The 14,455-nt window shown below is 48.2% G+C and overlaps 1 protein-coding gene across 2 annotated transcripts; it reads right to left on the reverse strand.

Moving 5' to 3' along the window:
• Positions 1 to 263: 263 nt before the first annotated feature.
• Positions 264 to 14,442, reverse strand: PLAGL2 (PLAG1 like zinc finger 2). Of its 2 annotated transcripts, XM_065921815.1 has the most exons (3): positions 14,354 to 14,442; positions 8,779 to 9,151; positions 264 to 5,409 (listed from the first exon to the last, which is right to left on the reverse strand). In XM_065921815.1, the coding sequence occupies exons 2-3, from the start codon at positions 9,036 to 9,038 to the stop codon at positions 4,179 to 4,181; spliced, it is 1,491 nt and encodes a 496-aa protein (XP_065777887.1). In that variant the 5' UTR covers positions 9,039 to 9,151; positions 14,354 to 14,442; the 3' UTR covers positions 264 to 4,178. The 2 variants fall into 2 exon arrangements, with proteins under 2 accessions (XP_065777887.1, XP_065777888.1); XM_065921816.1 differs by lacking the exon at positions 8,779 to 9,151 and having other exon boundaries at positions 14,354 to 14,439.
• Positions 14,443 to 14,455: the final 13 nt, after the last annotated feature.

A 14,455-nucleotide genomic window follows, 5' to 3' on the forward strand; every position in this document is an offset into this window, starting at 1 on the left:
ATTAAGTGATGGCACGATGCCACTTACCTCAAAGATCTTTCATTTCAAAGTACAGCATTTGTAGGTGCTAATACTAAGGGTTCTTACTGTCTGCTCTATTATACCCACCATCCCCTTGGATGCTAACAATGTCTAGGCTCCAGTTCTTTCTCAGGTTCTCTCCAACCCCTTCCCAATGAGACAGGTTCACAACTTCCAAACACATCATTCAGAAGTTTTTAATAAACAACTTCATTATAAAAACTTTTTTTGAAAATGTAATTCTGTAAAACATTGAAAAATCTACTTTAACAAAGATAGGCCTTGTGCATTTTCTAATGGCACTTATATTTTACAATTAAAAACCTTGTTTTATATAAAGCCAAAAATACTCCGAGGTTATTCACTGTGTTTACAAAGTGCTAGGTTTTGTCTTGTATTTTTCTCTTTAAATAATCTGGTATTACGAAAGAGTGGCTCCAAAGCCTTGACCACTGGGAGAGAGGGAGGGGGGTGTATGAGAAGTGGTGTTTCAGGAGTTCCAGTGCCAAATGGTGAGAGCTGGAGAGGTGCATTATGGGGAGAATCCGCTAAGGAAGTAGGCGAACATCTGAAGAAATTGAACTAGAACATTTCTTTTCAAACCCCTCCACACAGGCACTTGATTACCATGGTGGATCCTCCTCCTGTCAGAAGCAGTACACCCCTTTCCCTCGCCACAGACCCTACTTTCCAGTGGTGAGGTCACAGCCAGTTCCTTCCACAGCAGGTTCAGAGCTCCAGGAGAGGCCAGGGTGGGATCCCAGAGGAATCTGGACTTTTCTGGCCAACACCCGCCTAAGGCAAAGTTTCTTATTACATAAATATCCTTGTTAAAAAGCAAAATATTGATCCTGTACAATATAAACTGTTAAAAAAAGTCATGCTTAAAAATAGCTCCTAGATAAGAGGGGAGGTGGAGGGGGTCTGGAGAAAACAGCTACCAAAAAGAAGGAGGCGTAGGGACTTAAAGGGCTACTAGGGTAAAGTTTAGGGCAGTAGAAGTTCAACTTAAGACAATATCTACGAGCAAAAAAGGAATCACACCTGCTTCCCGGGTTTCCATGAACAAAATGCCATTTATAAAAGGTTATGGGGAAAAAACTCATTGTTCCTCTCCCCTCTCCCAAGATGTGCAGATTCTCTGAGTTGACCCAGCTGGCATGCTACCCCCTGGCCCCCCAGGACTGCACTCAACCCTGACTAGCTTCTGTGCAGAGGGGGAGGTGCCTGCCACTATTGAGGGCAGCTCATCTCTGACAGAGGTTGGAAGCGGTGGGGAAGGGGACATCACCCCTTTTCCTGGTCCCTGTTTGGTCTCTGCCAACATGCCATGGCTCCTGTCCTGGGCAGAAACCCCTAGGCTCTCATGGCCTCAGTAAGGGTACTGAAGTGGGTTTGGTACTGAGTAGGTACTGTTCTTATCCTTTGAACAACAGGTCAATAAGGACTTTTTTTTTTCTTTTTCTTTTTTGGAAAGGGAGGTTTAAGAAATTGCTGGGTATCTACAGTCCAAAAAAAAAAAAAAAAAGGTGAAGGCAGATGTTCCTCTGCACCAGCAAAGTTCACAGTGATAGGAAAATTCTTTGTGGGTGGGAAGGGCATTGAAGGAAGAACAGGAGGAACAGGCCTGAAAGGAAGAAGACGGGAGAAGGGGCAAGGCCCCAAGTTACAAGGTTTAAAAATTGCTTTGCCTGTCCTATGAGTTTCCCAGCATCACTAATGGGGGAGAGAATTCAAGGAAGGGACAGGAAAGAGCAGGCAAAGAGAAGAGACTCCTCTAACAGTCCAAGACTTTATATTCCATAGCCAGAGGCCCCTTTACCTCTGTAAACAAAAGGTGCAGAAAAGGTGGCAAGGAGGGGTGCGGGTTGCTGGGTCTAGTGATGAAGGTCAGAGACGACAAGGACAATGGCGGCACTGAGTCCCAAGTGGGTCCTCACTTACCATTTCCTATACACGAGTCCCAATAACATGCATAGCATGCAGAAGGTGGCTGCGTACCAAGGTGGACGCTTTTAAAAGTAAACCTTAATTAGTCCCTGGGACTCACTGAAGCTAATTTTTAGAAGCAAATCACCTAGTCTGATTCTAATCTTGCCAGACATCTTTATATCTGGTTTTCTCTTTTTTTTAAAAAAAAAGGTATCCCAAGCTAGCCTGCCTAAATGAAAACATGTTTATTCATTTCCACATTGCTTCCAATCAAGGGCCAGGAAGCTACATTTTAAGGCTTTCACCTCAAAGAAAGAGTACTGGCCTGCGCTGAAGCAGAAGCGTGGGTCTTGGACCTGCTCGGTTCCTGATGATAAACCAAAGTGATTTCCAGACAGGAGGGGGATGGGGAGAACTGGGAAGAGGCTGAGGCAGTTCCTTGGGAGTCTGTCCTGAAACCCTAGTGAAGAAGCCAGAAGCCAGTATGAGGCACCTGCTGAGAGAAGTGCCCAGAAACTGCTGGCTGCCATCTGTAGGAGTTAACAGTAAAGAGGTAGAAGTGTGTTTCTGAATCAGAGTGGAAGTGTCTCAAGAGGGCCCCATACTGGTGGTCCCTGAGTGGCCTCCCTTCCACATGTGGGAAGAACGAAGCCCATGCAGAACTGAGATGAAGCAGGGGTGAGGTTCAGTTGGGCAAAAGCTGTGCTGTCTGCAGCAAGGGAGCCCCACAAGTCAAAAGAATTAATCGTTTATTTCAAGAAAACTTGCTGAGTACTGAGGGCAAAAGTGAGAGGGGCCACAAGAGAAGGTGGAAATTCTTTGATGGAGAGCACAGAAGCCTATGCACAGTGGCCTTGAGTCCAGAGGGACTGCAAAGTGGAAGAGAGAGGAGGAACACTGTGGAGAAGAAAAAAGTTTGTTATGGGAGGCAATGATGTTTACCTCCCATGATACATCCCATACATGATGTATACCCCCCATACATGATACGATGATGATTAGGACTTAATTATCTGCCCAGTCCTAACTTTCTGAAAACTCTTCTTCCAATAATTCCACAACTTCCTGAAAATGGGACAGGCAGGAGAGACATATGAGAGGTTCACACCCTCTCCTTTGCTATCCACACCAGCCTAGAACCCGAATCCCTCCTTCCAAGACCAATAACAACTCATGATATTCAGGGTAGGGATTAAGGAATGGGAGGTGGGTAGGGGGAGTGGAAGTGGGCATGCCTTTCATTTCTTCCCCTCCCTCCAGTTCAAAAGGAGGATGAGGGGGTCATGATGTACTTGAAGAAAAACAGAATTGCAGACCTGTGAGAAAACTGCTCCAATCTTCTTGCCTGTCTCCTGTGGACTCTGCCAAGGAAGGCAAGAACAGACACAGTCATGGAAGATGGCAGAGACTGAAGCAGTCCAAAGTCAGTTTATTTCCCCACAGGGGAAAAATGTGACCTCAAATGAAGAGAAGTCGGGACCCGACTCCGCCTTGTAAACAGGGCTCCAGTTAACACCAGGTACCAAGTGGTTCTGGCTGGTGCCAACTGGAATGGACTGGTGGGAATGGATTCACGGTGTGTAAACAATGTTCACTGCAATCATTCTAAGGCTAACAGCTCAGCAAGGGAGGTGAAATGGTGTGTCTGAAGCGACTGTGTAAACGGTACCGTTGCTGGAAAACACTGACTGAAAATGGAGACGTTGGGACAGGAGGGATGGAGGTAACGGGGAGCAGGCAGAGGCCTCCCCCCTGCCTGATGACTGGAAGCAGGCGATGGACCCTCTGTAGGAGGGCCTGACCAACTGCTGTGGGGTCTGCAGGCTGGGACCAGAAGACGGGCTTCTTGGGCTACTTCTCTCGAGGTCATCTGAAGTAAAACCCTCTGTGTCTTCAAGAGACCTCTCCCTTCTTCAAAGAGGAGGTTCCGATGCTTTGGAGAGGGAGAAGGCTAGGTGTGGCTCCCGATTCAGATTTAAAAAAAAAAAAGTAAAAATACCTGAAGTCCTATTGTATGACATCTTTTCATGGGGTTAGGGCTCAAGATTCCTCCCGGAACTAATCCTGGAGCTTAAGCCCCCAGACCAAGTGCTGCATACAGATGCTGGAATCGTTTCTTTCTGAACCCAGCTCTGAAAGCTCAGCTGCCTTCACGGGGGATGCAGATGGGACAGGTTCTGAGGCTCCCTGACAGAGCCGGGACTGAGCTGAGGGCCTCCTTGCGGCTACTGGAATGCCTGGTGGAAACGAGGCAGGGTCGTGGTGCTCAGGCCAGAGGTAAAGACAGGTGGCAAGGAGTGCAGTGGCCCAAAGTTCAGCGGTCCCCCAGCTCCTGGGGAATCTTGAGGCTGAGCTTGCAAAGTGGTGAGCAGGGGCTGAGCCTCAGCCTGGGAGTAGCCCATGACCAGGCCTCCTGTGGCCCCAGGTGGGTTACATGGGGGCAGGTTGAGAGGAAGAAAGCCCAGTAAGTGGGAGAAGTCCACATTAGCAGCGCAGAGAGCCTCAGAGAGGTTGGCGGGGCTCTTGGTGAGCAGTGCTTCATCTAGGAGGGCCGCAGCTGCCGCCGGCTGAGGTGAGGTGGGCTGGGGTTCAGCGGATGAGAGAGACAGGCTTCCAGGAAGCTCCGCCAGAAAACTATCCACCTCCACTTTGGGCAATTTGTCGGGCAAGTATGAGGTAGATCCAAGCTGGTATTTTGGAGGAAGCTGAGCTGGAGAAGAGATAGGTGAGGATTCCAGAGGGTAGCTCATGCCCATGGGCAGCGTGTTGTGCACCAGGGAGTGTGGCACGCCCGCACTGGGCATGGCAGGGATGTGGGCACCGTACATGCCCATGGGCAACATGCCAGGGAAGGCCTTGGCCCCCACCACGTCCCGGGAGGCCACACACAGCACGGGGCTCAGCTCCTCCTTCACGCTGACTGCGGAGCTGCAGCTGAGCAGGCCGAGCATGTCCACCGGCTCCGTCTTGATCTTGAGCAGCTCTTGTGAGTGGCTCTTCTTGACATGACGTGTCAGGTGGTCTTTGCGGCCGAATCGCTGGGCACAGTACTGGCACAGGAAGTCCTTCCGGCCTGTGTGGACCACCAGGTGCCGCCGCACGTCCTTACGAGTATAGAACCGCCGGTCACAGTGGTCACAGGGGTGCTTCTTCTCCTTGGCACCACCTGCTACCCGGCGTGAGTGGGCCTTCAGGTGCTCCAGCAGGGCCTGGGTACTCTCGAAGGTCTGCAGGCACACCTTGCAGCTGAGGTCGCCACTGCTGGCGGCATGCATGGCCAGATGGCGCCGGTAGCCCAGCTTCGTATTGTAATTCTTACCGCACTCAGAACAGTGGAGGGCCTCCTTGTTGGGGTCATGGGTCTGCAGGTGGTTCCGCAAATGATCCTTGCGGTGAAACATCTTATCGCAGTACATGCACTGGTGGGGTTTCTGGGCTGAGTGGGTGGCCATGTGCCTGCAGGCAGGGATGGAGGACAGAGAAGAAAGAAAGGAGATCATAAGGGCTGGCTAGACAACGGAGTTGTGCACTAACAGGCAACTAGACACAAAAGCTGTGGCAGAGGCATGCGATGGAACGGAGCGCCATGCCAACTACATTCCATCCTCTACCATCTGCAAAACCACATGTGCTGCTCTTCTCTGCAGCACTGAACTCAGCAGCAAAAATACCAGGAACAATCTACATGTCCATCAGTAGGGAACTGGCTAAATAGTAATTCTAAGTCCATAAAAATGACTCAACATTTTTTTTGGCTGTGCAGCATTGTGGGATCTTAGTTCTCTGACCAGGGATGGAACCCAGCCCCACAGCAGTGAAAGCGTGAAGTCCTAACCACTGGACCGACAGGGAATTCCCTCCTTAACTTTTAAAAACAATGACAGTGTTATATATACAACAAGTAACAAGCTCCTAGATAAAGTGAGAAAAAGCTATGAGACAGAATAGTGCCTATGGAATGGTACCATGCATTGGAAAAGACAGAAAATTTATGCATGTTTGCTCATATGAGCTTAAAATATTTCTGAAAGGATACACAAGAAACTAACATTGGCTACCCACAGGGAGAAGAAAGGGCAGCTTTTCTGGGTGTGATGAAGAATTTTCATTGTATACCTTCTGAATTTTGAATTACGTGAATGTATTTCCTTTGCAACAAAAAGTGTATTTATAAAAATTTAAATGACACAATAAAGGGAAAATGAAATATATCTAAACTTCCTGATCTGGAACAATCTCCCAAGAAACAGTGAGCCAAGTCAAAAAAGGAAGTTCAGTATGGTGTATGTAACACAATCCCCTGTGAAAATAAAAAAGGAAGGGAATACATGTTTGAATGTCTCAAGAGGGATACACAAAGAACTGACCCAATGGTTGCCTTTGAGGAGAACAGCGGCTTCCAGTGTGACAATTTATTTTCACTGCATGTCCATTTGTATCATTTAACTGTTTGCCACGTAAAGCATTTAAACGTTTCAAAAGATGTGTTTGTGATATGGGACCTCAGTGCCTCTTGGTTTACCTGCTTCTGCTCCTATCTGGCTTGAAACCAGCTCTGAATCCAGAAACTACAATCCAAAGCTCCATGGTATTCAAGAATCAACTCAGCAAGACTTTGAGGTCCCATCGTTTACAAGCTGTGTGTGAGCTGTGTCATTAACCCTGTGATCTACATAAGAAGCTAATGCACAGGACAGCCCCACCCACCAGTCAGTAAGTGGCAGACAATGCATTTAAACCCAGACCTTCTCGAGACCTGGATTCACTTAGATATGCCACTGCTGTCTGTAGCACAGCACCCAGTGACTCTTTCTACCTAGAAGGTATCAATCATACCCATTACCCTCATGTTCTTGTGAGTGCTCACACCTATAAAGGTTACTATTAATCTCCTGTGACGTAAGTGGCATGGTAACATGTGAAAGGAAGATGCTGAGTGATCCACAGTCTATTTCCCTCATTTTGAAGGCGAGAAAACTAAGGCCCAGAGAGGTTTAGTAATTTGCCTAAAATTCTACAGTGACTTTGGGCGGAGTCAAGGTTCCTGTCTCCTGGCCCAGGACCTTTCCTGGAGCCTCCCACTGATACTCAGACTGCCACTAGAAAAGTCTACGAGGACACCCCCAACTGATATCCACATAAGACACAGGAGCACACAGAACCGAGGCATTCCTGAGGACCACAGAACTGTCACGAGGGCAATCCTAGTCACATACAACCCTGTTACCTATTTTAGTTCCTTCCTATCAACTGTTTTCCAGACAAGGAACTAGAGACTTTCTGTGGTCATCTTGTTCACGAATTTACTCGTGCGCTGTCTGTCCCCGCTATTGAGACAGTAAACTCAAGGAGGGTCAGCAACAACCCCCTCACCCCACCCCTGCGTCTGGCTCACTGATAGGAACTGCCTGTTCCTATCAGTGAACACTGCCTGGCATGTGACAGGAGCTCAATAAATGACAGTCAAGGGATGAATGACTGTGCATCAGGCAGTCTGCATCACTGGTAAGGGGCACGCTCATGGTCCTCTGATGGAAAGGCGAGGATAAAATCAAAATTACTTCTGAGTAGGCCCTGCTCCCTTCAAAGCTGCTCTGTCATATCTGCTGTACACCAGGGCTTTCACATTCCATTTCACTTTAGATAGGGGTTCTTGAGCTTACAAGTTTCAGGAAATCTTCTAACCCAGAAGACACCAGGGACTCTACAGAGACATAAGTAATCATGTGAGCAATATGATCTTGGGTAAGTTAACTTCTCCACTCTGAGCCTGCACTTTACAATTTACAGATTGGACCAGAGGGTCTCCTTTTCTTTTTAAACTTCTAAGGCTGATGCCTAATTTGGGGCTAATGCTCTCACCATTACCTGACACAGGTACGAAAGTAGCACAGGCATACCTTGGAGATACTGCAGGTTTGGTGCCAGCCCATTGCAACAAAGCGAACGTCACAGTAATAGGAGTCACATGAATCGTTTGGTTTCCTAGTGCATATAAAAGTTATGTTTATACTATACTGTGGCCTATTAAGTGTGCAATAGCATTATGTCTAAAAAAACAACGTATATATTTAATTAAAAATACTTTACTGGGGACTTCCCTCGTGGTCCAGTGGTTAGGGCTTCACCTTCCAATGCAGGGGGTGCAAGGTTTGATTGGGAGCTAGGAATCCATGAGCCTCTTGGTCAAAAAACCAAACCATAAAAGAGCAGAGGCAAGGTTGTAACAAATTCAATAAAGACTTTAAAAGAACAGTCCATATCACCTTTTAAAAAATTTATTTAGAAAAAAAGAAAAAAAATACCTTATTGCTAAAATGTGCTAGTCATCATCTGAGCCTTCAGCAAGCTGTAAACTTTTTGATGGTGGAGGGTTTGAAATATTGTGAGAACTACCAAAATGCTTCACAGAGACATGAAGTGAGCAAATGCTATTGCAAAGTTGGAAAACTGGGCCAACTTTCTTGATTGAAAGTTGCCACAAAACTTTGTTTGTGGAAAAAAAAATGCAGTATCTGTGAAGTGCAATAAAGTGAAGTGCAATAAAATGAGGTAAGCCTGTATTGGAAAAAAAAAAACAAAAAACCTCAATCTAGTCTGTTCATGGCTATCGGATATTGTACCCGTCCAAGTCTAGTGTTTGAATAAAAAATACCACCATTATTTTTCAGTGAGTGACCTCAAATGGTTGACATTTAGGATACACTTATGGGACAAATTAACCTCTACTCTTCTGCCACAGATAAAGCCCCACACTCAGTGGAGTCGCTCTGGCTTTATCCCTGGGAATCTCAGGCCAGGAAGAGGTATGGGAGTGTCACCTACCTATACAGCTTGTACTTGGAGGCAAAAGCCTTGCCACAGTGCAGCTGAGGGCAGCTATACGGTCTCTGTTCTGGATGGGGGAGGCTGTGAGGCCTCAGCTTCTCCCCATTTGAGAAGGGTGTCCCCGAGATTTCACATTGGCACTTCACTTGACTCTCCGCCTCCCGGCCCCGAGGCCGGGGCACTAGTTTCCAGCCCACTTCCTCCTCCTGCTTTGCATCTTGAATCCAGGGGGGGACGCTGGTGAAAAATGTGGTCATGGCAAGGCTAATGGCGAAGGGCCATGTTATTGAGAAAGCCTCCCCATCAGCTCCACAGGGCTCTGTGCTCTGTCACAGCCTCCAACGCAGCCTTCAGAAAACAATCTCTTCACCTGAAACATCAGAACACCTGGTGTTAGGGAGCCCAATACCATGAAAACATGGGCTCTGGAGGCAGGCAGAGCCCCAGTTTCATCCCAGCCCTTCCACTTTGAAGCCATGCGACTTTCAGCCAATTACTTACTTCCCTGAGCTGTTTCCTCGTTTACAACATATGGGCGTAATAATCTCCCACATCATAAGAACCTTTTGAGGGTTAAATGAGATAATAAATATAAAGCATTCAGCAGAAGGCTGGGCACCTAGTAAGTGCTACATGGTAACTATTATTACTAGTACCAACTAGGCTAATAGGAAACAGAATAATCAGAGGAAGTAAAAGCCCTAAACTCCCTTTTCCTTCCAACTTCACTTTTACATCCTTTCCACTAAATTTAGACAGCAGCACCTCCTCCTCCTCTTCACCCTACCTCCTCCTCACTTTCTACAATTCTCCTCCTCATGGAGGTGCTAAGGAGCAATAAAATGCCCAAAAGGCATCAGAAGAGAAAGAAGCCTTTACTTAGGAAATTTACACCCTGGAGAGTCAGCCTCTGTGCCAGATGTGTTTCTCAACAGTGCATCAACATCAAGAGGTTCATTTGAAGAGGCAACAGCAGACTCAGTATTTCCACTAAACCAGTACTGGTCTCATCCTGCCCTCCACCACTACTCTGGGTCTCTTGGTCTCAGGGCCCAAACCACACTTCTTTAGCAAAGCCCGTCCAATAACTAAGGTGTTGAGCAGCCCCTCCTACAGACCCTCATAGAACACATGCACGTCTCCATTGTGAACAGGTAACATACTTGCATTAGAACTCAGATTCCACCACCAAACTCAGATACTTTAAGCGCTCAGATCATGTCTCTTTTATCGCCATACACCTAGCATCTAGAAAAGGACTTTCAGCTTTCTTTTAGATGAGGACATAAGTCACTGAATGCAGTGGATTCCTACAGGCTAACACGCTCAGGAAGTTCTGCTTTAAACTGAGTTCCAAAGGGGGAGACCATATCTTGAAGTCTTTCTACTGGGTTGTGGGGGAGCACGTAAGCATAGGTGACACAACTTCTTTACTGACATCAACTCAGAGGAAGAGAGAAAGGGCATTAATTCTCAAAAGGGGCACAGCAGACCCACATTCACACTCACAAGCTCACCACACAAACAGGTTACCAACCTCAATGTAACTTGCTACAACAGGGGAATTTCCTTTGAAGAGCTCATGCCAAAATTTGGTCATGAGGCTTTTCCATGTGAAGGGAGCAAAGCGGGTATGTGGGGATTGTCCACGAGAATCTGGGGAGGGCTCCAACTGCACAAACTAGCTGTGGGCCAAAGAATGCTTGCTCAGCTCATTAGCACCTGCTGCTTACAGTGACCATTCAACCAACAGGCTGGCCATGAACGAGATGATGGGATCAGCGGGTTCATGCCCGAGAGAGCTTTGCTCATCATTAACATGAGCTACGTCCTGTTCAGGAACTATTCCTCTTGTTGAAGAAACACTGCAATGTAATATGATAAACAATTTCCCCATCACGAGTGGAGATGTGCCTAGAAAGATCTGCACAAAGGTGGCTGCATTTTGCATGACTCACGTGCTAACACTAAAAACTAGTCCCACTTGAGCCTTCGAATCATGGCATATTTGTCTACTTCACGATAAACCTCAAAGGCCTCTGACGTCCGGCTTTTATTGTTTAAGTCCCCCCTTCTTCCAAAGGGTGGAATTATCTGTTTATAATAGCAGTGATTACTAGGCAGCTTGGAATTGGGTAGAGAGCGAGCACGAATTTGAAAATCTAGTTTGGAGGGAATTTCCCCCACCTTTAAAGTCAAATTTTGCCCCCCACCCCACACGTGAAATCACGCACCTCTGCCTCTGGAAAGCCGGGAATGGCAGCCAGAGGGAAGGAAGCAAGTCGCATCACTCGGCTGACGTGAGAGGGAAGCCTAGCCCTGGAAATTCCGCACAAACTCAGAAAGAGAACAGTACGTCCCCCACCTCCCACACATCCACCTCATCTGTTCTCCTGAACAAGCACAAACAAGACACAGCAGTTTAGTATGCTGCTACTGAAAGAGTGAGTAATGGGCTTCTAGGAAAGAGGCTGGTGGTGGCTAAGAAGAGCTCACGAGGTTGCACTGATAGAAGCAAAGAAGGAAGGCAGCAGCCATGTGCTTGCCCTGATCTGCACGTATGGAGGCTTTGGCTTTAGTGTTACCTTAGGAATCCTTTAGGAAATCTAGTTTTTCTCCCTCTGTCCTTTGTCTGCAAACTCCTCTCATCCAGGAAGATTCCTGGGCCTCTCCCACATTATCCGAAGGCCTATTTCTTCGGATTTCTTCTCCACAAAACTGAGAAAAAAAAATCCTGCTTCTCTTTCAAAGCTGTTCTTCTGGTCTCACACTCTAACGTTAACAACTGTAGAAGCTGACAGAACCTGTTCCCATAAAACAAACACAATCAATCCCTCCCAGTTACTGCTATAACTCGGTATATTTTCATCCTAAGATTCCTTCTGGCGCCTGATCTCAAGAGGGAGGTATTGTGGAAAGAACCTTGGACTTGCTATCAGAAGAGCTGCCACTTACTGACTGTGAAACCACGGGTAGGTCTGTTTCTCTGAACCTCAGTTTCCTCAATTTCTAAAAGAGAGATTAGTTCTTACCTACCAATATTTTCATGGAAGATTCAGTGAAACAACACTCTTAAAACATCTGACATAATATGTGTGAATACAAACAATGCAGTCTCTGAGGTCTAAATTGTGTCTCCTTTTCGGCACAGGGCCTGAGTAGTACGTTTTTTTCCTTCCTTAATGTGACTTCTCAAGCCTCAGTGAGTTTCCTTCCCTTCCCAACACCTCCCCAGAATGCAGCCTTCCTCTTTTCCCCCACAATTAACCCTCAGCACATCCACCGGAGCCAGTCCCCCTTTACTTTATCTTTCTCCAGCACCATATCCTGGGCCTGAGTTCCTTCAGTTTAGGAATCTCTTCTATTATTAAGGCTCCCTAGTTAAAAATTCTCTACAGCCCTCTTGGAAGCCTTTAAAAGAGGCAGATTAGTCCCTCATCTATCTGTCCTCTGCTGTGTGCCATGATGTCTGCTGCCCTCTGATGAAACTATAGTTTTTATGGTGTTACATCATCTCTATAGAAACTGCGTTCTTTCTCCATTATTAGCCTGTTTCCTCATCTGTAAAACTAAAAATACTTACCTCACAGGCTTGTTTTAAGGATTATTTTAGTCAGGTATGCAAAGGGCTCAGCATTCGGCTTGGCTTGCACTAAGTACCCAACAAAAGGCAGCGATTATCTTTGCTTTTGTATTGAGTTGCATGTTCCCACCTTCACCAGAGTTGAATTCTCCCAAATCTCCCCCCAAACTGTTAAGAAATAGCCCCCCTGCAGCAAGGAAAGGGTTAATCTCTAAGTGTTCTTAACTAGAGACCCACAGAGGATTAACAGCTCCACTTCAGTGACTACCCTAAAATAGCTTTTATCCCTCCTGCCCAAGAGCTACTTGGGGATCTGAAGAACTCAATTCAACACCTGCCGAGGAGGAAACACACCCAGGAACTTTCCTTGGGGTGGACAGAACCTTCCCCTAAGCAGAACCCAAAATAGCAACTGGGAAATTATAAATAGAGATTAAAAAGAAAAAAAAGTCCTGACCTGGGCAAGGAAAGATACACTGACTGGCTGGAGAAGGGCGAGAAGGAAAGGGGGGAATGGGTATAGCTGCCTCGCAACCCACCCCCCCTCCCCACCACACACACACACACACACACTCCCCAGTGGTGAGAGAATTAAATTACAGGGAGGCTGGAGAGTCTCAATGGCTTGCATCATTCCAAGAGACATCAAACAGGATTAACAGGGGTTGGATTTACTCCCGGGCTGCTAGTTCTAGTGTAGATGGACCCTCTTTGGAGTCCTTTTGATTCCCGATTTCATCTGATTCCCCATGACTCCGACTCCCAAGGGGGTCTTGAGCAAATGGCTGCAACTCACAACAGCCCCACATTTTCACCAAGAGGAAACCTGATTAGACCCCCACCCCAATCCGGTGGCCTCACCTTGGGAGGTTGGCTTAGAAACCCCAGGCTAGGCTCTTTCCGAGTCCCAGGCAGACAGGTGGGGAAACACATAAGCCAGGAGATAGGAACACTTATAGGTTAAAGTACCAACTCCCCACACCCAATATCCCCTTATCTTGCACCTTGCAGGTCCATTTTCCCCACCAAGACGGGGCCATAGCCTGGGACAGGACTTGCAGGGGACAGCTTGGCTCCTGAGCAGTTTCTAGACCACCATACTGCGTGGCGGGGAGGAGGGGGTGTGAAACGCCCCGGGACTGCGAGGGCTGCGGGTGGACGGCTGCCAGACAAGGGACAGAAATTCGGGGAGAAGACTGGAGGAGGTCTCAGGAATGAGAGGGAGGGAGGGGCGAGTTATCTGAATCCCAAAGAGACCCCCCACCACCACACCCACCGCAAAGAAAGAGAGACGGGCTGGGAATGGTGTACACCGGCTGGAGGGTTAAAGAGGCTAAGATAAAAGGCGAATTCCCTGAATTTCAAGAGTCTCAAATAGTACTGGGTGGAAGCTGTCTGGAGGTTGGGAGTAGGATCGCCGAGGAGGAAACTATGGGAGAGCTCATCTGGGTTCCCCAGAACCAAATATTTGAGGGAAGCCTCAAAAGGAGTTATGTGGTTCTGGGAAATGAAACAGAGGGGAAAGAGCGGACTATATGGAGCAGTAAAGGGGGTTATGTGGGTCCGGGTAGGCGTGTCTGAGGGGAGGGAGCAGGTGCAGCTTATCTGCGTCCCCCAGCCCCGGGTCCTTGGTAAGGTCAGCTGCGCGTTATCTGGGTCTCCAGGGAGCCTGGGGGGGCGGGGGGGTGGTCGGGAGTAGGGGACCTCCAGGGCTGAGTCTCCCGGTTTCGGGTCTCAGTAGAGAGTGGGCCAGAGGGTTTCTTCGAGTCCCCAAGACCCAGGTAACGGGTCCGAGGAGAGTTCTGGTCACCCCGGGGCCTATCTGGGCTGGGCTGGCATAGAGGGGGCCTCGGGTTGGGGGTGTGGGCGACCGCGCTGACGGGCCCACGATAAGGGGCGCTGCCGCTCCGGGTGCCCGGCGCGCGGGCGCAGCGAGACGGCCTCCCGCCCCGCTCCCCGCCGTCCCCCGGGGTCACCGCCGGCACTCACCGCGCTCCGAGCCCCGCGCTGCGGGCCGGGCCGCGCTCCGGCTCCGCCAGGCCCGCTCAGGCCCCGGTAGTGGCGGCGGTCGGGCCATTGTGCGGTGCATTG

Source organism: Muntiacus reevesi, chromosome 2 (genome assembly GCF_963930625.1).
Source record: "Muntiacus reevesi chromosome 2, mMunRee1.1, whole genome shotgun sequence".
NCBI lineage: Eukaryota > Metazoa > Chordata > Mammalia > Artiodactyla > Cervidae > Muntiacus > Muntiacus reevesi.